A 27,500-nucleotide genomic window follows, 5' to 3' on the forward strand; every position below is an offset into this window, starting at 1 on the left:
ATAAAAAGCATGGAGTCTGCAACTGAATATGATATTTGTACAGTTATGACTGTTGTGGTGTTATGATAAAGTAACAAGAATAAAAGTTCCTTGTCATCCAACCATGGATCGTTTTCTACCTCTTAATCGGACCTCGTCCAGCTTTTTTAGGACAGCTGCAGACTTTTTGGAAGAAGCTGCGTACTTCTTCAGCATCCTGCTGAATATTTCTTCTGTGTTGGGATGAGAACTGAGGAATGCTTTTTCCAGCACATACAAATCCACACCTTTGTCTTCTGGAAGAGCCGAGATGGAACTGAGACCGAAGTCGATGAGGACCAGCTCGGTCTCTGCGTGTCCATCAGGACGTCTCAGCAGCATGTTGGACGTGGTCAGGTCTCCGTGGACCACGTCCTCGTCGTGCATTCTGGCCAACATCTGACCCATTTTCTCAGCCAGACTCTCCAGGGCCATGTCGGCAGCACAGGACGAGGCGATGTGCTCGCACACTGTGGAGCTATCTTGGATTTCCTCCAGGAAGATGCGGTGAGACGTGTAGTCCACAAAGTAGACCGCAGGAGCACATATGCCTGATGACGACAAAACATTACCTTCAATTCCCACTTTAATGAGGAGTCCTTTTGGAATTGAACTTTGCTGTCATTGCACTTAACAAGTACAATGACATTACATTTTCACTACAGACCCATTCAAGGGGGGCTCAGTTTGAGACCAGGAAAAAAAAACAATTCCTAAACTGGGGAAAAAAGAGGAACGCTGATGGATCACCACAAGGGCGGCAAACTGTTTTAGTGCTAGTTTCATGAGGGTAAATAAGTAGTTTTAGTACTAGTTTCATGAGTAGATAAGTAGTTTTAGTACTAGTTTCATGAGGGTAAATAAGTAGTTGAAGTACTAGTTTCCTGAAGGTAAATAAGTAGTTTTAGTGCTGGTTTCATGAGGGTAAATAGGTAGTTTTAGTACTAGTTTCATGAGGGTAAATAAGTAGTTTTAGTATTAGTTTCCATCCATCCATCCATTTTCTACCGCTTATTCCCTTCGGGGTCGCTGGAGCCTATCTCAGCTACAAGGTAAATCAGTAGTTTTAGTACTAGTGTAATGAGGGTAAATAGGTAGTTTTAGTGATAGTTTCATGAAGGTATAAGTAGTTTTAGAACTACTTTCCTGAAAGTATATAAGTAGTTTTAGTACTAGTTTCATGAAGGTATATAAGTAGTTTTAGTACTAGTTTCACTAGGGTAAATAAGTAGCTTTAGTAATATAGTTTCATTAGGGTAAATAAGTAGTTTTAGTCCTAGTTTCATGAAGGTAAATAAGTAGTTTTATTACTAGTTTCATGAAGGTAAATAAGTAGTTTTAGTACTAGTTTCATGAAGGTATATAAGTAGTTTTAGTGCTAGTTTGATTAGGGTAAATAAGTATCTTTAGTAATAGTTTCATTCGGGTAAATGAGTAGTTTTATCCTAGTTTCATGAAGGTAAATAAGTAGTTTTAGTACTAGTTTCCTTAAGGTAAATACGTAGTTTTAGTACTAGTTTCATGAGGGTAAAGAAGTAGCTTTAGTGATAGTTGCAGTAGGGTAAATAAGTAGTTTTAGTACTAGTTTCATGAAGGTAAATAAGTAGTTTTAGTCTAGTTTCATGAAGGTATATAAGTAGTTTTAGTGCTAGTTTGATTAGGGTAAATAAGTATCTTTAGTAATAGTTTCATTCGGGTAAATGAGTAGTTTTAGTCCTAGTTTCATGAAGGTAAATAAGTAGTTTTAGTACTAGTTTCCTTAAGGTAAATACGTAGTTTTAGTACTAGTTTCATGAGGGTAAAGAAGTAGCTTTAGTGATAGTTGCAGTAGGGTAAATAAGTAGTTTTAGTACTAGTTTCATGAAGGTAAATAAGTAGTTTTAGTCTAGTTTCATGAAGGTATATAAGTAGTTTTAGTACTAGTTTCAATAGGGTAAATAAGTAGCTTTAGTAATAGTTTAATTAGTGTAAATAAGTAGTTTTAGTCCTAGTTTCATTAGGGTAAATAAGTCGTTTTAGTACTAGTTTCATTCGGGTAAATAAGTAGTTTAAGTAATAGTTTCATTAGAGTAAATATGTAGTTATAATCATACTTTAATGAGAGTACAATGAAAATTATAGTAGTTCTAGCACTATTTTCATGAAGTAAACAGAGTTTTCGTACTAGTTTCATGAGGGAAAATAGTTTTTATATTAGTTTTATGAGGGTAAATAAGTAGCTTTAGCAGTAGTTTCGTGAGGGTGAATTTAGTAGTTTTAGTCCTAGTTTCATGAAGGTAAATACGTAATTTTGGTATTAGTTTCACAAAGGCATATTACTAGTTTCATGAGGGTAAATAGTAGTTTTAATTAGTTTCATGAGGGAAAATAGTTGTTATACGAGTTTCATGAGGGTAAATTGTTTAGTACTAGTTTCATGAGAGTAAATTGTAGTTTTAATTAGTTTCATGAGGGTAAATAAATTGTTTAGTACTAGTTTCATTAGGGTGAATTTAGTAGTTTGAGTACTAGTTTCATAAAGGTAACTCAGTTGTTTTAGTCTTAGTTTCATAATGGTAAATAATTTGAGTACTTTTAGTACTAGTTTCATGAGGATAACTAAGTGGTTTTACTACTAGTTTCATGGAGGTAAATAAGTAGTTTGAGTAAAAGTTTTATTAGGGTAAGTTGGAAGTTTTAGTCATGAGGGTAAAATAAGTTGAAATAAATAGGTCAAATTAGTTATAGCATTAGTTTCATGAAGATACATTCGTAAATATAATACTAGTTTCGCGAGGGTAATAAATGAGTAGTTTTAGTTGGTAATATTAGTTTGAGTCATAGTTTCATGAGTGTAAATAGCGTAATGTGCGCATGGGTGAAATAATGTTATTAATAGTTTCAAGAGGGTAAATAAATACTTTTAGAACAAGTTTCAAGAAGATAAATGAGTATTTTGAGTCCTACTTTCATGTGGCTAATATGATAAAGAGTGTAAATAAATAAATGTTTGCAGTACTCGCCTGCTCTCCGACATCTAAGAATGGCTCGAACTTCTTGTACCGTCCTTCGGTGCGTGAGTTTTTCCTCCAGAACTGGATGTCTGTAACGTTTTTGGAATCTTTCTTTTACAATTGTCGGCCTCCCTAAAAATATAGTTTTGTATATCCGCGCTTCAGCGCCTTGCTTTAATAATTCCATTTTCCTAGCACCCTCCATTAGCCACAAGCTGCTGCTACTTTCCGTTTTTACTTCCGGTTGCGTGTACCGGATGTCTCCGTGAAAGTTTTTTCCTTCACTAAACTGATCCAGTGGCATAATGAAATCATAAATATGTAATGAAATGCTTTGGGATTTTTTTTCTCTTTACAAGTTTGAAAACGACGTTTGCGACCACTGCTAATGACAGAAGCTAGCGGTTGCTTGTCTTTAAATACATTTTATTTTGTAGGTTACGGTAAGGGTTTGTCAGTTTTCAGAAAATTGTAAACAAAACAATAAATTGTTTTGTAAAAGTGTTTAAAAAATCAACTATATATCACAAAGACGGGCGCACTGGAGCAGCCGTCACGGCAAATTTCTTCCCTCTACAAAAACCTTCCCTCCCCCATTTACTTCCGTGGTCATGTTTCCTCTTACGTCATTGACAGCGATCGATAGCACTTCGGCTTTGACTGCCCGTCGCTGGAATGATACTTCGTCTTTGACAGCTGCTGGAATCTGAAGAAATCGATTATTGTTTTTTTTTGTACAGGCGCGAAACAAGACAGTCGCGTGCAGGTTAAGGACCCCCGGCAACTTTGTGATTTTATTGGACGCAGCCCCGGAAGTAAATGGGGGAGGGAAGGTTTTTGTAGAGGGAAGAAATTTGGCGTGACACAGCCATACTAAGCGACGTGCCTACTTGGCAGCCATCTTGGTGGGGGCTAAGTTTCCATCATTAGGGCAATGCATATGTATTGAAAATAAATTATAACGCACAAAAGAACACATCTTTATTATTACCCCAAAAGATGGCACCTTAACTTGGTGAATATATGATGTGCGCAAAGCTTTAGTTGTAAATAACTTAATTATTTCCCAATTTACAATTGTAGTTATTTTGCATGTAACATTGGAACCGCTGGAAGACAATGCAGTAACCATTTTAGACCACAAGATGACAGCTGTTCACAACTGACTTTTTATACCGCCCTAAAAAGAAGAAGAAAACACGCGCGTTTACACTGACAGGGTTTTTGGGGAAATCAGCCTAAAATATAAAAACAAAATCACATCATTGAGTTTATCAGAAAAAATAAGTTGTATAATTTAATACATTTCAATTGTAATATTTTATTCATTTTTAAAATTATTTTATCTTTTTTTTTTTTGTGTCAAATCTGCGGATCACACTTATGTCCAGTTGGTGGCGCTAATGCGCCTTAAATTGGCTTGCCAACTGCCAATAAAGCCAACGAAGAAGAGAACGCGGAAAAAGTGCTGATCGTCGATAAAGTAACAACAAACAACGTACATGTTGTGTTATGTTGTGTTATCTACACGCCACGTGTTTAATAGTAGACGTTTGGACATCAAATAAGTAGAGTATTTTAGTTTGTGATGGCGGACAATTGGACGAATAGAATTGCTGCTTTCTTTCGTAGTCCTTGTATGTTTATTTCTTCATCATCAGCAGATATTTTCTTAGCGGAACTACTTCATGAACTCCGAGATGACAAAGTCAACTACATTACTAAAGTAAGTCTTATCGGGGGAAAAAAAAAATACTGGGTGTGCATTTGAATGTACTGTATGTATGTATACATCTTTGTATGTATACTTATGTATTATATATACTTAATACTATACATACTTATGTACTGTATGTATATATCTATGTAAGTATGTACTGTATGTATATATATATATGTATGTACTGTAGGTATACATGTATATATTTTTGTATGTACTGTATGTATATACATACTTATGTACTGTATGTATATATCTATATAAGTATGTACTGTATGTATGTATATATGTATGTACTGTATGTATATATCTTTGTATGTACTGTATATATATATATATATATATATATATATATATATATATATATATATATATATATATATATATATATATATATATATATATATATATATATATATATACTGTATGTATGTACACTACCGTTCAAAAGTTTGGGGTCACCCAAACAATTTTGTGGAATAGCCTTCATTTCTAAGAACAAGAATAGACTGTCGAGTTTCAGATGAAAGTTCTCTTTTTCTGGCCATTTTGAGCGTTTAATTGACCCCACAAATGTGATGCTCCAGAAACTCAATCTGCTCAAAGGAAGGTCAGTTTTGTAGCTTCTGTAACGAGCTAAACTGGTTTCAGATGTGTGAACATGATTGCACAAGGGTTTTCTAATCATCAATTAGCCTTCTGAGCCACCGAGCAAACACATTGTACCATTAGAACACAGGAGTGATAGTTTCTGGAAATGGGCCTCTAAACACCTATGTAGATATTGCACCAAAAACCAGACATTTGCAGCTAGAATAGTCATTTACCACATTAGCAATGTATAGAGTGTATTTCTTTAAAGTTAAGACTAGTTTAAAGTTATCTTCATTGAAAAGTACAGTGCTTCTCCTTCAAAAATAAGGGCATTTCAATGTGACCCCAAACTTTTGAACAGTAGTGTATATACTGTATGTGATTGTCTATGAATGTACATAATGTATGTATATATGTATGTACTGTATGTGTATATATATATATACTTATGTACTGTATGTATATATCTATGTAAGTATGTACTGTATCTATGTATGTATATATATGTATGTACTGTATGTATGTATGTATATATCTTTGTATGTATGTACTAGTCTGTATGTATATATGTACTGTATGTATATATGTATATATGTACTGTATGTATATATATGTATATAATGTATGTATATATATGTATGTACAGTGTGTGTATATATGTATATATCTTTGAAGAAACAAGTCCATGTCAGAAAACCAACACATTTAGCAGAACTGCACCAATTTTGTCAAGAGGAGTGGTCAAAAATTCAACCAGAAGCTTGTGGATGGCTACCAAAAGCGCCTTATTGCAGTGAAACTTGCCAAGGGACATGTAAGCAAATATCAACATTGCTGTATGTATACTTTTGACCCAGCAGATTTGGTCACATTTTCAGTAGACCCATAATAAATTCATAAAAGAACCAAACTTCATGAATGTTTTTTGTGACCAACAAGTATGTGCTCCTATCACTCTATCACAAAACAATAAGAGTTGTAGAAATGATTGGAAACTCAAGACAGCCATGACATTATATTCTTTACAAGTGTATGTAAACTTTTGACCACAACTGTATATATTTGTCATCCACCTCAGATTCTCCTGCTGTCGCCGCTATGCGAGCATCCGTCCCTCCTTTGCTCCTCCCAATCTGTCGGTGAGGAGACGGTCTTGGAGCTCCTGTCTCTTTTCGTCCAGTGTCCGCCCAAATGTCCGGCGTATCGCACCCACCTCCTCATCGCCCTCACCTCCGTCTTCATCTGCACCTTCTGTGTGAGCCGAGAAGGTCAGCTCTGTGAGGACTTCCTGGACGTGCTCCTTCAGATGGTGCAGGACACGTCCGACTTGCCAGCCGACCCTTTGCTGAAAGCCACAGCGAGCGAATGCCTGCGAGAGATGGAGGCGTGCTGTCCAGGACTCCTGTCTCAGCACCTGGAGCTGCTCGCTGGACTTGGGACGAAAGAAAGTTCCAGACTTCACCAGCCTTACGCGGGACTTCATACTCTGGTGTTGAGGAACTGTGTATATAGACTGGCCCTAGACCCCGCATGTGGCGACGAGCATCTGCAAGCACTGTTGGGGGTAAATGCATTTCCCAGCCCGGAAGCAGAGCAGGAAGTGGTAGGAACGAACAAAGACTTGGTCATCTTGTCCTCCCTCCTCATGGACCACATGGACACCGTGCCCGTTCTTCAGGTGGGGCGAGACTGCAAGGATCTGCGCTGCGTCTTGTCTTCCATCCTGGAGAATAGTTTCCTTTTCACGCCGCTGTGTCAGGCGACGACTCTCCACAGACTGATGGAGGTGGTTGCCATGGTGCCGGCTGTCCCGCCGTCCATATTCAGGTCTCAGCTGCTGCGGCTGCTCGGCACCAGTGAGGTTTGTATTCTTTGGTAACATCTTCAGCATTCCTTTGCTTTTTACCAACACGTTTAAGTGCCAAACACCCAAGTTTTTATTGCTGTGGTTTTAAGTGGTGTCCGTTATCTTCTATCGGACTGATAAATAAATAAGTACTTTTAGTACTTGTTTCATTAGGGTAAATAAGTAGTTTTAGTACTAGTTTCTTGAAGGTAAATAAGTAGTTTTAGTACTAGTTTCATTAGGGTAAATAAGTAGTTTTAGTACTAGTTTCATTAGGGTAAATCAGTAGTTTTAGTACTAGATTCATTAGGGTAAATAAGTAGTTTAAGTAATACTTTCATTAGGGTAAATAAGTAGTTTTAGTACTAGTTTCATTAGGGTAAATAAGTAGTTTTAGTACTAGTTTCATGAGGGTGAATAAGTAGCTTTACTAATATTTTCATTAGAGTAAATACGTAGGTAAAGTTATAGTTTTAAGTTTTAGTAGTTATAGCACTATTTTCATGAAGTAGTTTTCGTACTAGTTTTATGAGGGTAAATAAGTAGTTTCATGAAGGTATAGTACCAGTTTCATGAGGGAAAATAGTTTTTATACTAGTTTCATGAGGGTAAATAAGTAGTTTTAGTACTAGTTTCATGAAGGTAAATAAGTAGTTTTAGTACAAGTTTCATGAAAGTAAATAAGTAGTTTTAGTAGTAGTTTCATGAGGGTAAATAAGTAGCTTTAGTAATAGTTTCAATAGGGTAATTAAGTAGTTTTAATAATAGTTTCATCAGGGTAAATATGTAGTTTTAATCATAATTTTGTGAGGGTAAAATTAAAGTTATAGTAGTTATAGCACTATTTTCATGAAGTAAATACGAGTTTTAGTACTAGTTTCATGAGGGTAAATAGGTAGTTTCATGAAGGTATAGTACTAATTTCATGAGGGAAAATAGTTATTATACTAGTTTCATGAGGGTAAATAAGTAGTTTTAGTACTAGTTTCATTAGGGTAAATACAAAATTTTAGTACTAGTCTCATTAAGGTAAGTAAGTAGTTTTAGTACTAGTTTTATTAGGGTAAATAAGTAGTTTTAGTTGTAGTTTCATTAAGGTAAATAAGTAGTTTTAGTACTAGTTTCAGTAAGGTAAATAAGTAGCTTTAGTAATAGTTTCATTTGGGTAAATAAGTAGCTTTAGTAATAGTTTCATTTGGGTAAATAAGTAGTTTCCTTAGAGTAAATATGTAGTTTTAATCCTACTTTCATGAGGGTAAAATGAAAGTTATAGTAGTTATAGCACTATTTTCATGAAGTAAATACGGAGTTTTCGTACTAGTTTCATGAGGGTAAATAAGTAGTTTCATGAAGGAAAATTGTTTTTATACTAGTTTCATGAGGGTAAATAAGTAGTTTTAGTAATAGTTTCATTAGGGTAAATATGTAGTTTTAATCATAAATTAATGAAGGTAAAATGAAAGTTACAGTAATTATAGCACTATTTTCATGAAGTAAATACAGTTTTCGGACTAGTTTTATGAGGGTAAATAGGTAGTTTCATGAAGGTATAGTACTAGTTTCATGAGGGAAAATAGTTTTTATACTAGTTTCATGAGGGTAAATAAGTAGTTTTAGCAGTAGTTTAAATTGATTAAATGCATGGAAATGTGTGCAAAACTGGAAACTTATGTTCCAGTTTTGCACACACAAAGTAAAGGAGCTGGTCAGATCTCTAAGGGATTAGGCTTCCTGCAGTCAGTCAAATTTTAAAACTGTCTTAATTTACAATAAATACATCGATTATCAAAGTTCACTAATCAATTTTATAATCGACCATGCCCGAATTGCGATGCATCTAAAAATCGATTATTTACCTCACCTCGACAACTTACTGTAAAACAAAACTGTAACACTGTTATTTTTATGTTAACATTCTTGCGACTGAGCTGCCAGTTTTTTGCCATAAAATCTACTGCAAGTTTTTTTGTTTGTTTTTTAACAGTGCATTACTGTAAATTAAAAAAAACAGTACAACTGTTATTTTATGGTGAAATGTTAGTCTCAGCTGCCTTTTTTTTTTTTTACAGAAAATCTACTGTAATTTTTTGACTATAAATTGAAAAACAGTACCACTTATTTTTACTGCAAAATTCACTACTGAAACACTCTCATACACACTACTGAAACACTCACTAAAATTCACTACTGAAACACTCTCATACACACTACTGAAACACTCATACACACTGCTGAAACACTCTCATACACACTGCTGAAATGTTTTCCTCTCACACACACTACTGAAACACTCTAATACACCCTACTGAAATGTTTTCCTCTCACACACACTACTGAAACACTCTAATACACCCTACTGAAATGTTTTCCTCTCACACACGCTACTGCATACTTGCCAACTCTCTCGGATTTTCCGGGAGACTCCCGGAATTCAGCGCCTCTCCCGAAAACCTCCCGGAAGAAATTTTCTCCCGAAAATCTCCCCTCCAGCTCCATGCGGACCTGAGTGGGGACAGCGGCGACAGTCTGTTTTCACGTCCGCTTTCCCACTATATAAACAGCGTGCCTGCCCAATCACGTTATAACTGTAGAATGATCGAGGGCGAGTTCTTGGTTTCTTATGTGGGTTTATTGTTAGGCAGTTTCATTAACGTCCTCCCAGCGCGGTAACAACACACAACAACAGCAGTCATGTTTTCGTCTACTGTAAAGCAGTTCGTCTGCCGTAAACAGCAATGTTGTGACACTCTTAAACAGGACAATACTGCTATCTACTGGATAGCCTCCGAAACACTGAAATTCAAGTATTTCTTTTATTTATATGTATAATAAAATAAATATATACACTACCGTTCAAAAGTTTGGGGTCACATTGAAATGTCCTTATTTTTGAAGGAAAAGCACTGTACTTTTCAATGATGATAACTTTAAACTAGTCTTAACTTTAAAGAAATACACTCTATACATTGCTAATGTGGTAAATGACTATTCTAGCTGCAAATGTCTGGTTTTTGGTGTAATATCTACATAGGTGTATAGAGGCCCATTTCCAGCAACTATCACTCCAGTGTTCTAATGGTACAATGTGTTTGCTCATTGGCTCAGAAGGCTAATTGATGATTACAAAACCCTTGTGCAATCATGTTCACACATCTGAAACCAGTTTAGCTCGTTACAGAAGCTACAAAACTGACCTTCCTTTGAGCAGATTGAGTTTCTGGAGCATCACATTTGTGGGGTCAATTAAACGCTCAAAATGACCAGAAAAAGAGAACTTTCATCTGAAGCTCGACAGTCTATTCTTGTTCTTAGAAATGAAGGCTATTCCACAAAATTGTTTGGGTGACCCCAAACTTTTGAACGGTAGTGTGTGTATATATATATATATATATATATATATATATATATATATATACATACAGTATATATATATATATATATATATATATATATATATATATATATATATATATATATATATATATATATATATATATATATATATATACTGTATATATATATATATATATATATATATATATATATATATATATATATATATATATATATATATATACTGTATGTATATATATATATATATATATATATATATATATACATACAGTATATATATATATATATATATATATATATATATATATATATATATATACTGTATATATATATATATATATATATATATATATATATGAAATATATATGAAATACTCGAGTTGGTGAATTCTACTCCTCCCCTCTTTACCACACCCCACCCCACCCCCCACCTCCCGGAATCGGAGGTCTCAAGGTTGGCAAGTATGCACTACTGAAACACTCTCATACACATTACTGAAATGTTTTCCTCTCACACACACTACTGAAACACTCTCATACACACTACTGAAATGTTTTCCTCTCACACACACTACTGAAACACTCTCATACACACTACTGAAACACTCTAATACACCCAACTGAAATGTTTTCCTCTCACACACACTACTGAAACACTCTCATGCACACTACTGAAACACTCATACACACTGCTGAAACACTCTCATACAAACTACTGAAACACTATCATACACACTACTGAAATGTTTTCCTCTCACGCACACTACTGAAACACTCTCATACACACTACTGAAATGTTTTCATCTCTTTCAATAGTGTGTATGAGAGTGTTTCAGTAGTGTGTGTGAGAGGAAAACATTTCAGTTGTTTATGTGAGAGGTAATTCTGAATAATGTCCCTAAAGGCCCCCTCATGATAATTTGTGGTTGATTTTGCGTAAATTAGCGAGATCATGACTTCCTGGAGGGACTAATTACTTTACTGAACACCCTTGATTGTCCTTTCAAAGCCTGCAAGTGTACCACAGTTTGGAGCGTGCTCCAATCCGACTGACATCAAACATCCTGCTTCCAGGTGTGTCTTCTCCACAGCACCCTGCTGATGAAGTGCGCGTACACGGACAGCCTGTTCAGCACCGACGACGAAGCATTCCTCCTGAAGCGTTTGGTCGTTCTCTCCCAACATCCGCTGCTCAAGAAACCCGAGAAGCTTTTCTTCATGGACTACATTTTGCATTTCCCCGAGAACCGGCCCATCGGCTGTGGGAGCGGTCCGGAAAGCGTCCCCGTGCTGCTGACGCCCCACTTGGGCAGCACTCTGGCGCCCACCGTGCTGGACGACGACGCTTCCATGCTGGCGCGCTTCAACCTGCTGGCGCTGATCTACCAGGAGGAAGACGGCGGCGAGGAGAGCAAGGGGATGTTGTATCTCCACCAGCACGTCACCTCGCTCCTCCGCCTCGTGGAAAAAGGATGCGGCAGAGAGATGGCGGTCACCTTTTTTCGCGCCATTTTCCTGTTTCTCGTCTACTTTTGTCCCGTGGGGAAGTACTCTCGCAGCATCGCAGATCAACTCTGCGAGCTGTATCGGCGTCGACCGCGCCTGGCGCCAAACATCATTAACTTGGCCGACCGGACGGTTGACGTGTTCCCCGAATGCCGCTGGGCTGCGCGGCTGTGCAGGGCCCTGCAGGGAGCCATCGTTGAGGCTCCGCCCTCTCACTTGACCTCGCAAGACCTCACCTGGCACCTGAAGGTGTTGGCTCGGGTGGCGGAGGAAGACCAAATCCCTCAGCGACGCACCCTCAGCCTTCTTTCCGCCATGCTCACAGCACCATCGTCGCCGCTGCGGACGAGTGCGAACTGGCGTCTGGGAAACGCCATGCTGGATGTTTGCCGGCGCCTGATGACACACGCCAGCCTGAGCTCGCTGTTCGTCCCTCTGGCCGACATCCTGCAGCGCCTGGCAGGTTGCTACGGCGACTCAGACATCGAGGATCACGCCCGGCTGTACTACACCCTCCTGACGAGTCTGAGCAAGGAGAAGATGTCCGGTGTCGTGGCGCGGGGTGCGCGGGAGGAGGGCCAGCAGACCAAGCAGCGCTCGCTGTCCTGCATCATGGCGGACGGCGAGAAGCTGAGCGTTCACCCGACCTATCAAGACGTGTTCAGGCTGGAGGAGGTAAGAAACCAAAGCCACCTAGAAGGGGAGTCGTTTCCCGAGCGGACAGACGGCGCTTCAGGACTTGAAGCCTACAGAGATCAATTCAAGGATCCTCGCTTTGGCTCTCAGCTGTCCTTGTTCTATCATCTCCGCCCACTTCCCAGCATGCCCTGCTTCCATCAGCTCTTCAGCATCCGCCTGCACTTCAGCTTCCGGGACCATCCCTGCCAAGACCTCGGCGACCTCCATGTCCCCTGCCTGTTGGCGGGGACGACATCTCCCGTGGTGAAGCTCAGGCTGAAGCCCAGGTTGCCAGTCCCCACCGTCCTCCGCGCCAGCGCTCTGTTCAGCACCTCCAACGGTCTAACTTGGCACACGTCCCTGCCAGACGTCCACGTGGTCCTTCAGCAGACCCTGAGACCTCTGCCCGTCCCCGACACTTGGCCCCCAGCAGACAAGCTGCGTGTGTTTGAGAGCCTGTGGGAGGAAATCAGCCAGGAACAGAAAGAAGATGCCAGGAGCTTGTTTTGTTGCCAGATGCAACCAAAGGAAGTGGAAGCTTTGGTGCAGAAACATCTGCTCCCCTTTGTCGTATCGGACCTTTCTGAGCGGGCCAAAGTCCGCTTGCTCTTTTTCATTCCGCCACAGTTTCACATCCTGATGAAAGTGGCGTCAGAAGAAGACGCCGTCCACTTCAATATTGCCACGGATAACTGGCGGCTGCTGCCTCACGTGACCTCCTTTCTGTGCACTTTGACCGCCAGTCCATGAAACCCTTACTACTCAGTGACTGAACAACAACAACTTCTTCTGTAGGACTCTAAAATCTCTTGTCACACAAAATCGGCCATCCTGAAAACATTTTAGAAGCCTTGACACTGTGACACTTCGTACCGTGACAGATAGGCGTGTCCCGAATTGATATTCGTGTCGATATCAGCAGAAAGCGCAAGTATCGGATTATCTGGGCTTGCATGTGTAATACAAGCAGTTTCCTAGTGCGAAGCTGGACAACCAGCTAACATCCAAATCTCCAATAAACACACACGTTTAATCTTTTCTTCTTAGTCAAGTCATTTACAAAAGGCAAACATGGTAGGCTTGCAGCTACACAACAGCTAAGCACACCATGGTGCAAGCTAGAAATGCCTAATAAGGGTCTTTTTTGAACAACATTGCAGTCTAAAATGTGTCAATATAAACAAGTATCAAATAGTTACAGTCGCGTAATACTTACACATACAAGCTCTTTATGGGAAAAAGCGTATTAGAAAGTATCAAGTAACAAACGTGTCCGCATCATTCAATATACTGCGACATGAGCGCAACTTAATACATTGTTGTGGTCACGAGGTGTCGCCAAAAATAAAAATTAAAAAAAATAATTACCGTATTTTTCGGAGTATAAATCGCACCGGCCGAAAATGCATAATAAAGAAGGGAAAAAACATATATAAGTTGCACTGGAGTATAAGTCACATTTTTTAGGGAAATTTATTTGATAAAACCCAACACCAAGAATACACATTTGAAAGGCAATTTAAAATAAATAAAGAGTAGTGAACAACAGGCTGAATAAGTGTACGTTATATGACGCATAAATAACCAACTGAGAATGTGCCTGGTATGTTAACGTAACATATTATGTTAAGTTAAAGTTAAAGTACCAATGATTGTGGTAAGAGTCATTCAAATAACTATAACATATAGAACATGCTATACGTTTACCAAACAATCTGTCACTCCTAATCGCTAAATCCCATGAAATGTTAAACGTCTAGTCTCTTACGTGAATGAGCTAGATAATATTATTTTATATTTTACGGTAATGTGTTAATAATTTCAGACATAAGTCGCTCCTGAGTATTAGTCGCACCCCCAAACTATGACTTATAGTCCGAAAAATACGGTAATTTACTTTCCCTAAATATCTAAAAGTATTCATATTATTTTCATGTCATATTATGCTCCTTCCAGTGTTGTTGTTTTTAGTTTTAGTTTGTATCCAATCAGAATTCGGCTAGCTTATGTTGCCATGCTGTACGAAATCTGCCAGAGGCCTTCAGAAGCAACAATGCAGGCGTCCGTGCACTGTAAGTGAACGGGGACATACAGTTGATAGACAGTTGCGATAGCCAATCAGATCACGAGTTGTTGACAGTAATGCCTTCTAGATGGCCTCACGTTGAACGTGACATTTATGTGTCCTGTGATTGGATACTCACCTGGGCCGTTAGCAGATGAATTTGAGAACACATACAGTTGATAGACAGTTGCGATAGCCAATCAGATCACTAGTTGTTGACAGTAGCCTATCTAGGTAGCCTGATGTTAACGAGACTGTTAACTCCAAAGTGAGTATCCAATCACAAGTTGCAACTTAGCAGGAAGTGTTGACCCACAAAGAAGGAGAATAAAATGTTGATTACGTGGCAGATATACATTGTGATGTTATGAGCTAGGTAACATAAGAACTCCATTACCCAGCATGCCACAGTAATGAAGACCATGCGCAGTAGCCCCGTTTAGGTTGTTGAATGGAGACATGCCGGCAGCTGGATGTTATTGACGAGCACGCTATGCAGTAAACTCTAAGAATTCAGCCAATACGCCTCGTCTGCATCTTTTATGATTAGACAAGACAACACATATATTTGCAAGGCCATTTTCAAGAAGGATATTTAAAGAGAAACTACATGTTGTGAGACGATGTCGGCCAACCTGGAAGCTCGAATGGGTTCTACAAATTGTGAGTTCAAATATTTGATTTCTTTATTTTTTCACGTTTGAATGTTTTTTGCAATTTTAAATTTTGACAGTACCACATAAGATATGTTTTAATTGCTGATGCGGGTTTATTGACTTTTAAATGTGCCAGAAAATAACCTGTTTTGTACACTGTTGAGGTTATTCAATGCACAGTAGTGCGTAAATGTGTTCCTGTATAGTATTTCTCCAGCAATGGTCATGTGGTGACATCAATGATAGTATTTTGAGAGGTAATCATTGACATCACTGAAGGCCTAGGTGGGAAACGCACGGCCCGCCACTGTTGTACAGCAGATGTTTACACCTAAGTGTGTATATATCATTTATACACACATACACATTGCCCCCCCGCCCCCAGACACTTTTTTTTTTTGTCAATGTGGCCCCTGAGTCAAAACATTTGCCCAGCTCTGATGTAGAGGGCTCAACAACATACAGTATGTATCACTTATGATACGTTTGACGTTATAGGGTTAATATACCATTCATATTTATTTTATATTCATACTGATGTTGGACACAAGGGCTGATGTGTGCAATTATCATTGCCTTTTTGATAAATATAACTGTTTCCTACCAGTACAATTGATCATCAAATCACAAACTACTGCTAATGTCCAAACATGTATATTAAATATATAGAGAGGAAGTATGCATTTTTTATCATATTTAAAACTATGAAAAGTACATATTTTTTATGGTCGATTTATTTTTAACAGATATATCAAATCCAGAAAAATGAACTAAATGTAATCAATGACTTTCAATGTGTTTATAATGAAATCAACACTACATTCAACATGACAAATTATTATATTTTTATTATGTTTAATTCACATGTTCATCCCAAACCCAGCTGAAGCAAACTGCAAAATACCAGTACTGTGAAACAATGAAAGTATTATTAAATTATCAGATGTTGTGGCGTTCATATATCTGTATATAATAGTAATAATAATTATTATATACATATAAATGTTTATTTGGCTATATCAGTGAGACTTCTGAAGTTGGGTTCCAGGTGAGACGGTAATGCCGCCTGCTGGCTGAGGAGTTTGTCCATGATGGCGTTCTCTGCGTCTCTTTTCTGCACGCCATCTTCAGGAGTCCAAGACATGTCGTGTTGCAGTTTGAACGCTCCCACAAACTGGTGAGGACAACTCGGGCCCCATTCCTGACAAAACATCACAAGAAAAATCACCAAATAATTACCGGTAACATGCTTTTTTTAATTTATTATTATTTCTTCGGTCAGTGGTCAACAAAATTAACAAACAGTTTTACATAAACAAACAGTTTTACATTCATAAATTGAAAATGTTGCAGACCGAAAGGGTCTAGGCTGAAGTTGAACACTTATTGCGCCTAACCCTATAAACAATGTCAAATACAAGATGAGCTTCCAAAAAATATAAAATTTCCTTTGCACAACATATTATAAATACACATTGTACACAGCATAAACACTGTTCAATTATATAGACATGTGAAATATCCTTGTACACGTGTTAGTTAAACCTTTGTACCAATTATATACTATATACAAACAATTATACTTCCATTATTATTTATATCCCACATTTAGTTTGTAATTAACAATAATCATAGTATTAACTACTGTGTTGATTCAAGAGTGATTTATTTTGCTTCTTTCTTTTGAAACATTTCAGGTATCAAATTCTCATAAGTGTTTTTTTATGCTGCTGATCATCCATGAGTGGGATTGGCTGATATCATTACATGTATGAACTGTGTTCCTGATCTATGGTGAGTGCTATTGACAGTTCAACAATATCAACACTGTATTTCAACGAGTACTGTATTCTATTATCTATCCATCCATCCATTTTCTACCGCTTGTCTCTTTTGGGGTATTCTATTCTATTACATACAATTGTTTGATCATAACAAAGTAAAAACCTCTATTACTATTAGAGATGTCCGATAATATCGGACTGCCGATATTATCGGCCGATAAATACTTTAAAATGTAATATCGTAAATTATCGGTATCGGTTTCAAAATTATCGGTATCAGTTTCAAAAAGTAAAATGTATGACTTTTTAAAACGCCGCTGTGTACACGGACGTAGGGAGAAGTACAGAGCCCCAATAAACCTTTAAGGCACTGCCGTTGCGTGCCCGCCCAGTCACATAATATCTACAGCTTTACACACACACACACACACACACACACACACACACACACACACACACACACACACACACACACACACACACAAGTGAATGCATCGCATATTTGGTCAACAGCCATACAGGTTACACTGACGGTGGCCGTATAAACAACTTTAACACTGTTACAAATATGCGCCACACTGTGAACCCACACCAAACAAGAATGAAAAAAACACATTTCGGGAGAACATCCGCACCGTAACACAACAGAACAAATACCCTATCAAAGTGCGCAATGATTTGATGAGGGAGAGTATTGAAGCTATTTGTGTGCAGGTCTATCTGCCTTATTTGAAACCAATTATAGTAGGCTGTTTCTATAGGCCTCCTAGTGCTGATGCTCTGTATCTGAAGGAGTTATGTGAGATGTTTGACAGGATATCAGATGCGAATAGAGAAATCTATTTACTGGGTGATATGAATGTTGACTGGCTGGGACAGGGGTGTACAAACAAAAATAAGTTACTATCCATTTTAAATGCTTGCAATCTGTCCCAAATTGTTGCCCCTCCCACGAGAATAGGTAGTAATAGTGATGGTATTATTATAGCTACATGCATTGATCATATTTATACAAATGTTCCGGACCAATGCTCCAAAGTAGTCCCGGTTCCTGTAGGTTTTACTGACCACAATATAATATCTGTCACTAGAAAGACAAGGGTTCCTAAACCTAAAGCGAAAATTATTTTTACAAGGTCTTATAAGAGATTTGATGAAGAATGTTTTATTGATGAAATATCCTGTTTAAATTGGAACGAGGTGTGCAGTGAGGAAGACCCTGAGGCTGCACTGGACTTATTTATGTTAATGTACATGAGTGTTGTGGACAAGCATGCCCCTTTGAAGAAGTTTTCTGTCAAAACTAAGTCTGCCCCATGGATTGATAATGGACTTAGAAGTTTAATGACAGAAAGAGACATGGCTAAAAAAATCCTCCGTCAACTCTGGTTTAATTGATGACAGGCATAAGTACTGTTCCTTAAGAAACCAGGTCACAAAGTTAAACAAACTGAAAAAAAGGGAATATTACAAACAGAGGTTATATGATGTGAGATATGATAGCAAAAACTTATGGAATGTTTTGAATGAAATCATGGGTAGAAAGAACAATGTCTGTACACCTTTTGTGGAATCAAATGGGTTGGTACTCACTAAGCCATGTGACATTGCCAATCATTTTAATAACTATTATGTTGACAAGGTATCTCAATTAAGGCATGGTATGCATATACCCAATAACAACAAATCAGCTGACCTCATTAGGAATATTATAATGGATAATAAGGACTGTGAATTCAATTTTCATCAGGTTGAAGTCAGTGAGGTTGAGAGGTTACTACACTCTCTTCCTGACAACAAAGTAGCAGATGTAGACAACCTGGATAGTAAATTACTGAAAATGACTGCTGGTATCATATCAGTGCCTGTTTGTCATATTTTTAATAAATGTTTACAAGTGGGCCTGTGTCCAAAGATATGGAAGGTGGCTAAGGTTACTCCTCTACATAAGGATACCAAATTGGCTTTCAATGAGGGCAATTCTAGACCAATAAGCATCCTACCTGGGTTATGTAAAATACTGGAGAAATGTGTGTATGCACAAATTCAAGCTTACTTTCAATCAAATGGGCTAGCAACTGATTCTCAACATGCATATAGAACGGGCCACTCTACGGCCACGGCTCTTATACAAATGACGGACGATTGGCTTAATGCTATAGATAATTCTATGTTGGTTGGAGCTGTGCTGTTAGATTTTAGTGCTGCATTTGACATGATTGACCACTCTCTTTTAATTGAGAAACTTAAATGTTATGGTTTTAATACTTCAAGTTTAATGTGGATACAGAGTTATTTGTCCTCAAGATCACAACAGGTGTATCTTAATGGCAGCTTGTCTAATAGCAGAAGTTTGGATTGTGGTGTTCCACAGGGAAGTTGCCTAGGACCTTTACTTTTTTCTATATTCACCAATGATTTACCTTGGGCTACCGGGCGTGCAAGATTGGTTCTTTATGCTGATGATGCAACCTTATATCATGCTGCACCATCATGCAGTGTACTTAATGTAGTATTGAGTGAGGAACTAAAAGCTGTGCATGACTGGACAGTATGTAACAGACTTGTCCTTAACACCTCAAAAACAAAAAGTATTATATTGGGGACTAGGCAAGGGTTATCTTGTGACCCAAAGTTGGATTTGAGGCTAGGTATTTCAACAGTTCAACAGGTCAGAAGTGCTAAGCTCCTTGGAGTGATGCCGGACTGCACTCTATCCTGGTCAAATCATATCAGTGATATAGTTACAAAGATGGGAAGGGCTGTTGGTATTTCCAGGAAATGTGCTGGTTTTGCTGATCCACCTCTTCTTTGTCAAATTGTTAAGAGTTTAGACTTGTGTCATATTGACTATTGTTCTACAGTCTGGGCGTCTGCTGCAAGTGGTGAGATCAGTAAGCTCCAGATTGTCCAGAATAGGGCAGCAAGGCTGGTTCTTGGTTGTTCACTAAGAACCAATGTGAACCAAATGCATGCTTCTCTTTCCTGGCTAACAGTGCAGAACAGGTTGTTGGCTAATACTCTTATATTGTTAAAATCAGTAACCGGTAGTAAAACTCCTGCTTTTCTCATGGCCCAAATAGTTCACAGTAGCACTATACATAATCACAATACCAGGGCATCCAGTGAGGGGCATTTTGTACTCCCTCGTCCCAGGAAGAATGCTTTGCGGAAATCTTTTATTTATAGATCTTTATCGCTCTGGAATAACCTGCCTCGAATTCTCACCAGCATTGAAAGTAAACAGGTTTTTAAAAAGAGAGTAATATTTTATCTGAGTTTTTAAATTAGTTTGCTCATTGATGATTTGTTTGGTTTTATATTGTGTAGTTATATTTATATGGTAATTATTATTCTGTGACTGTAAATTGTTTGCTTGTTTTTTTATTGATGCTTTTATTTTTTTCTGTATTGTGTAGTTATAATTATATGCTTTTACTTGTAATTGTATTGAATTGTGGACCCCAGGAAGACTAGTGGGTTGTTGAGGCAACCAGCTAATGGGGATCCTTAATAAAAATCAAACCAGAACCCCTTGCAGCACTAACACTTCCGGGACACTTCCGGGACGCTACAATATACCCCCCCCGCCCCCCCACCCCCCACCCCAATTCCAAGCTGCTGTTTTGAGGCATGTTAAAAAAAATAATGCACTTTGTGACTTCAATAATAAATATGGCAGTGCCATGTTGGCATTTCTTTTCCAGAACTTGAGTTGATTTATTTTGGAAAACCTTAACTCTTAATGCATCCAGCGGGGCATCACAACAAAATTAGGCATAATAATGTGCTAATTCAACGACTGTTTTTTCGGTATCGGTTGATATCGGAACCAGTAATTAAGAGTTGGACAATATCGGAATATCGGATATCGGCAAAAAAGCCATTATCGGACATCTCTAATTACTATACTCTTTTAAATCCTTTGTTTTTTTGCCTTTAAAGTCCTCCTGTGCCAGGAAATGAATCCGAATTTGTAAACATGAACAAAAACAACAGCAAAATTATTTTGAGGGAATAAAAAATATTGACTTAATTACACTAGTGTCGATCATATACTGATACTCCCCTTGGTATCAACGCCACCAATTTATGGATCGATCCATCTTACGTGTCATGTACTTCTGACTGTGGCAATGTTGACATCAACATTAGTTGTTACTCTCCAACTCTTATTAATCTACTTGTTCATTTTATGTTAATATCTGCTGTAACGTGCTTCAGTTAGTAGTAGTATTGTATGAAGTAGTGTTGTTACTGGGAAGTAATGAAGAAGAAGTAAAAGCTAACCTTCGGGGAAATGATGGAAAAGTACTTTTGTCCAGACGGTCGCTGGTAGAGGTAGTACATGTTTCCTGCTTTCTTTACGATGTTACACGCAGCATGATGCAGCTCTGCATCCCTCTTGGCTTCTTCCAACACCTGCACACACAATTATACATAATAACACGCATGTAAATGTACACACAATTATACATACTATCACACAAGTAAATGTGCACACACAATTATACATAACACACGTGTAAATGTACACACACAATTATACATAATAACACACATGTAAATGTACACAATTATACATGCGATGTGGCCCTCAGTGAAAACGACTTTGACACCTCTGCACTAAAACATACAAATATACACAAAAAGGTGTAAATATACGCTCTAATACACGTATATAAACACAAATACACACACATATACTAGTGTGTATATGTACACACTATTACACATTTAAATACACGTTTAAACACACTTATATACACAGAAATACAAAAAATATATATACATTATATATAGTCAAGGTTTCTGTGGTTTATCCGTTATACAGTGCTCAGTACCGGGGTAGAGCGGAATATACGTTAGGTCAGGAAAAAACACAAGAGGCTATATCATCCCTACAAGCCTGTTTCACAGGTTTCCCTGCTCGTCAGGGGATTTTATAAAATCCCCTGACGAGCAGAGATGATATAGTCTCTTGTGTTTTTTCCTGACCTAACGTATGTATGTATGTGTGTGTATATATATATATATATATATATATATATATATATATATATATATATATATATATATATATATATATATATATATATATATATATATATATATATATATATATATATATATAGCCTCTTGTGTTTTTTCCTGACCTAATGTATGTATATATATATATATATATATATATATATATATATTTATAAAATAAATTTTTGTGTGTGTGTATACCCACTAATAGATTTAGATAAACATTGATATTTTCTACACATAGATAAAGATAGAAGCATGATATATACATATATGTATATGTATAATGTCTACTATTCACAAGAAGAGAGACATTGCTATAGATGGAAAGATGTACACAGATACAGATATAGACATGGAGAGTACATATACCGTAATATAATTGAAGTCATTTCCCACTCACCTTTCTAGCTTGTTCTTGAAGATATCTGATGTGCTCAGCAATCACTGACAGTTTGTTGCAAGCATTGGCTTTAATAAAATCATCTCCCTGAGAAAACACGATGTTTGTTAAGCAGAATGTTAGTGTGCACTATATGTGTGTATAATACATATTGACTTAACACCCAATGAAAATACCGCAACTCACCTTTTGTACTTGTGATGCCAGAGCTACTAAATCCATAGCATCCCCGACTCTTGTAGTCTGATAAGCACTGACCAGTTGCACTCCTCCAGGACTACTACTGCTCTCTACCAGAACCACTACAACACAAATACATGATGTATACTCAATATATATTTATTTAACACCAAACGATACTCATATACATTTAATATTATATAATGTTCATATATATTTACCACAAAGGTTGTCAAAAGTATCGACATTTCGATACCAACATGCAAAAAATACAGATACCTACTTTTTTCAGTATCGTCACTACCAATTACTGTATAACACTATTTCCTATGCGAGCTGCGTCAATACTGAGCACAGAGTTAGCGCCGAAAAATATAGCCTGCTGTTTTTTAAAAAAGATCCAGCGTTTCCCTATATTTATTTATTTGTGGAAGCCTGCTTCCGGTTCGCTCTTGCTCATAAAAAAACGATAACGACAGTGTGTCAGTGTAGCTTGACTGTAGCTGCACACGTAACTGGGCTTCACAACACCTGTACGCGCATGGTTTGCCAGAGGATAAGATGTAGCAGAAATTATGTGTGATGCCCTTTAGCCACTTTGTTGCTATATATAGTGAGTGGAGGACGTACATATTAAAAAGTGATAAAAGGGTGTATCTTGCATCATATATGTATTCTGTAGTCAAATACAAGCGATCACGAGGGGGTCATTTGGTGAACGCAGCTCTTTAATTTATTTATTTTTTTAGAAAGAAACGAAACAAAAACTAGAAAAATAGAGCAAAAAGACAATGTAATAAGAAAAGGCTGAAATGTTGATACTAATGAAGAATAAAAAACACAAAGATTTGTCTTTAAATATATTTTTCAACCTTTCCATAAGCCAATTTCATTACAAATGACATGATGACTTCACACTACCACTATATTAGTGTTGTCCCGATACCAATATTTTGGTACCGGTACCAAAATAATTTCGATACTTTTCGGTATTTTTCTATATAAAGGGGACCACAAAAAATTGCATTATTGTCTTTCTGTTGCCAAAAAAAATCTCACGGTACATTAAACATATGTTTCTTATTGCAAGTTTGTTCTTAAATAACCGGACCGGTACTTTTCAGAGGCGATATAGTACCAAATATGATTCATTAATATCGCGGTACTATACTAATACCGGTATACCGTACAACCCTGCACTATATTGAAAGAATATTCATAACAATATTGTTTGTTTACATACTTGAAGGCTCCAAGCCACCGCTGTTCTTTTTAGAAAGAAAAAAAATTGATAATGGTTGTTATTTATGAACATATTTATAAGCACTGTATTGTTTGCTTTGATTTACAGGGAGGTTATAAAATACATCTTTTTTATTGATAATGTTGAAGCACAGTGATCTTAAATACTTGACACTTTGAGACAAAGTTTTTTTTTATTGTGGTATCGAATATGTATCGAGAATCGTGGAAATTCATAGGTATCGGTATCAACTACATATGCAACTAGATAAGGCCATTCTTGAAGGAATTGCGTGTCAATGCTCCAATGCTGAAGTTGAACTGAAATCCTGGACTTTTTTTTTAGAATTGTTGAAGTAAAGCAAACCATTTCCAAACAGGCAGAATATTTTGAAGTTGGAACAGTTTGAATCAGATGAAAAATGTGGGAGTTGTGGAACTTTGAAAAATGTCCCATTGATTTAAATGGGAATTTCCCCAAAATTTGGGAATGCCGGGAAAAGCAGGAATTTTTTTGAAAATGGTAAAAAAAAATAAACTTGAATGAGTTGAAGTCCGATAATGGCCGATATCAGATATTCCGATATTGTCCAACTCTTTAATTACCGATATCGATACCGATATCAACCGATACATACAGTCGTGGAATTAACACATTATTATGCCTAATTTGGACAACCAGGTATGGTGAAGATAAAGTCCTTTTTTTTTTTAATTAATAAAATAAAGTAAGATGAATAAATTAAAAACATTTTCTTGAATAAAAAAGAAAGTAAAACAGTATAAAAACAGTTACATAGAAAGTAGTAATGAATGAAAATGAGTAAAATTAACTGTTAAAGGTTAGTACTATTAGTGGACCAGCAGCACGCACAATCATGTGTGCTTACGGACTGTATCCCTTGCAGACTGTATTGATATATAATGTAGGAACCAGAATATTAATAACAGAAAGAAACAACCCTTTTGTGTGAATGAGTGTAAATGGGGGAGGGAGGTTTTTTGGGTTGGTGCACTAATTGTAAGTGTATCTTGTGTTTTTTATGTTGATTTAATAAAAAAATAAAATAAAAACGATACCGATAATAAAAAAAACCTGATACCGATAATTTCCGATATTAAATTTTAAAGCATTTATCGGCCGATAATATCGGCAGGCCGATACTATTGGACATCTCTAGTTGAAATGGTTGGTGTTGGAATTTTTCAAATGGTCGAGAAATGTTGAAGTAGTAACATGTTGAATTGAGAAATGGTATTACGCAATTCCTGGAACTTCGGGAAAACCGGAAATTTTTCCAGTTAAAAAAACAACTTTGTTTTTTGTCCTAATAAAGAGGAATGTTTTGACGGTGGAACGGTTGAAATGCGTTGAAAAAAAGGGTGGACATGGGAATTCTGGAAAATCCTGGAATTTTTTTGAACTTGGAAAAATAATAAGTTTGAATGTCCAGGATGGTAGAATGGGTTGAAGGTGGAATGGTTTGAATCGGTTGAAAAATGTGGAAATGGTGGAAGTTTGAAAAATGGCCAATTAATTTTGAATGAGGAAAAATGTCCCGGAAAACCTGGAATTCTGGGAAATCTGGGAATTTGGTAAGGGAAAGCCCGCGATTCCCGATTAGGCTGAACAGTTTGAAGTCGGAAGGTTTGAATCGGATGAAAAATGTGGAAGGTAGAGCACGCCAAACTCTGGAGAATAAGAAGTTGTTGAATAAAAAAACATGTGTGAATGCTTTGTAGCATTCACACAATAAGTACTACGCAACACGTACAAGTCCGACCATGTCGTCCCTAAACTCATGTATTTCATACCACTGCAATGCAATCATTTGTCACTTAATGATAAGGTTTTTGATACAAATTGTTAGGATTTGCGTTCAACAACAAGTCAGCACTTGAATTACTAATACAATGTTATAAATGCAAAAAACAAAAGGTATTAACACGTTTATTTACCTTTGGTGGTTTTGTCAGGTTGATCGAGGAGGCTGACAGTTTTGTCCATTTTTACTCTCGACGATTGTGTTGTAATCTTACACCTACTGCGTGTATTACATGAATATATGTAAGTCACCTCTCAGGAGAACATAATGTTCTTGTACACACGTCAGCACTTTCGGCGGTGTTAAGTAAGCAAGCAGTACGCAGGTAGAAGACACTACTGTAGTACTGTAGTAGTACAAGTCAAAGTACACGTTTGGACCCTACTTGCTGTGACCCGGAAGTCAATCGTCCACGGTCATGTTAGGTTTTTTTTTGTTTTACTTAGTTGTCGATTAATAGTCAAATGACACACAAAATAGTTAACACAAATACATTAATAATACGTATAAATATATAATACACGACGTGGCCACCAAATGCGTCTTAGTTTTCTGCCAGCGGAAATAAATAATAAATAAATGAACCCATACTGTGCATGTGTAATTTTGCGTTGAGTTTTGTCCCAGTGAATTTGCCGTAGCGTTTACTTCCGGTGTTTGAACGTTCAACACTGGAACAGAAAAAAAGGATCAAATATTATTGTCAATTTAAATAATATTCAACATACCAAAGTTTGTCTTGTAAATATGGAAACTTGTTATCGCTAAAAAACAAACAAACCCGAATGGTAAGTTATTATTATAAGATTAAAAGTCATAATGGTGCGATAAGAAAGGTCGTAATCAGGAGATAAAAAAGTCATATTTATGCGATAAGAAAGTGATAATTATGAGATAAAACGTCATAATTATGAGCGAGAATGTAAAAATTATGAACTTAAAAAGTCAAAATTATGACATAAAAATCTGTTTTTATATCATAAATATGACTTGTAGCTCATAGTTTCGACTATCTCATAATTTCGACTTTTTATCTCATAGTTATGACTTTTGTTTCATAATACCGACTTTCTTATCTTATAATTTCGACTTTTTATGTCATTATTTTGGACTTTTTATCTCATGATTACGTCCTACCATTGGGGTATTTTTTGTGGTATCATGAGTTATTTTCTTCTGGTACGGAGTATATATTTTTATTGAACAATCGACAATGAATATACAAACAAAACAAGGCACATTCAGTACAATTTAATAATTGACTACAGGTTGAGCAATTTACATATCAAAATAAGATAAATTAAATAGTTTGTTGCTACATCTGTAAGTGCAAGTTAAAACTCTACTAGGCAAAGCGAAAGCCATTTATCAACAACACCCAGAAACGCCGCCGGCTTTGCTGGGCCCGAGCTCATCTAAGATGGACTGATGCAAAGTGGGAAAGTGTTCTGTGGTCTGACGAGTCTGCATTGTTATAGTCACAAAGTTGAAAAGCCAGCATCTGTGATGGTATGGGGGTGTATTAGTGCCCAAGTTAAGTTAAGTTTAACTTAACTTAGGAATGGGTAACTTACACATCTGTGAAGGCACCATTAATGCTGAAA

General features: G+C 37.0%; 3 protein-coding genes across 3 annotated transcripts in view; 1 reads left to right on the top strand and 2 right to left on the bottom strand.

Annotated features, from left to right (window-relative positions):
- The window catches only part of LOC133643137 (EKC/KEOPS complex subunit Tp53rkb-like), a 3,376-nt gene extending 129 nt beyond the window's left edge, over nucleotides 1–3,247 (bottom strand). Inside the window, exons 1-2 of the mRNA XM_062037545.1 lie at nucleotides 3,021–3,247; nucleotides 1–569 (exon numbers count right to left, since the gene is read on the bottom strand). The exon at nucleotides 1–569 is cut by the window's left edge and continues 129 nt beyond it. Of these exons, the coding sequence (XP_061893529.1) occupies nucleotides 94–569; nucleotides 3,021–3,216 (672 nt within the window). The 5' untranslated portion in view covers nucleotides 3,217–3,247 and the 3' untranslated portion in view covers nucleotides 1–93. The remainder of the gene's footprint in view (nucleotides 570–3,020) is intronic.
- A 1,207-nt stretch (nucleotides 3,248–4,454) lies between these two features.
- LOC133643598 (AP-5 complex subunit beta-1-like) lies at nucleotides 4,455–15,205 on the top strand. The gene is made up of 3 exons (XM_062038267.1): nucleotides 4,455–4,737; nucleotides 6,404–7,186; nucleotides 11,600–15,205. The coding sequence occupies exons 1-3, from the start codon at nucleotides 4,600–4,602 to the stop codon at nucleotides 13,457–13,459; spliced, it is 2,781 nt and encodes a 926-aa protein (XP_061894251.1). The 5' UTR covers nucleotides 4,455–4,599; the 3' UTR covers nucleotides 13,460–15,205.
- Nucleotides 15,206–16,289: 1,084 nt separating this feature from the next.
- On the bottom strand, nucleotides 16,290–26,320 carry LOC133643146 (uncharacterized protein C1orf50 homolog). Its single transcript, XM_062037555.1, has 5 exons — nucleotides 26,030–26,320; nucleotides 22,835–22,950; nucleotides 22,649–22,735; nucleotides 21,505–21,636; nucleotides 16,290–16,631 (listed from the first exon to the last, which is right to left on the bottom strand). Exons 1-5 carry the CDS (start codon nucleotides 26,076–26,078, stop codon nucleotides 16,437–16,439), a joined length of 579 nt encoding a protein of 192 aa, XP_061893539.1. The 5' UTR covers nucleotides 26,079–26,320; the 3' UTR covers nucleotides 16,290–16,436.
- Between the last annotated feature and the right edge of the window lie 1,180 nt (nucleotides 26,321–27,500).

This window comes from Entelurus aequoreus, linkage group LG26, assembly GCF_033978785.1.
Source record: "Entelurus aequoreus isolate RoL-2023_Sb linkage group LG26, RoL_Eaeq_v1.1, whole genome shotgun sequence".
NCBI classification, from domain to species: Eukaryota; Metazoa; Chordata; class Actinopteri; order Syngnathiformes; family Syngnathidae; genus Entelurus; species Entelurus aequoreus.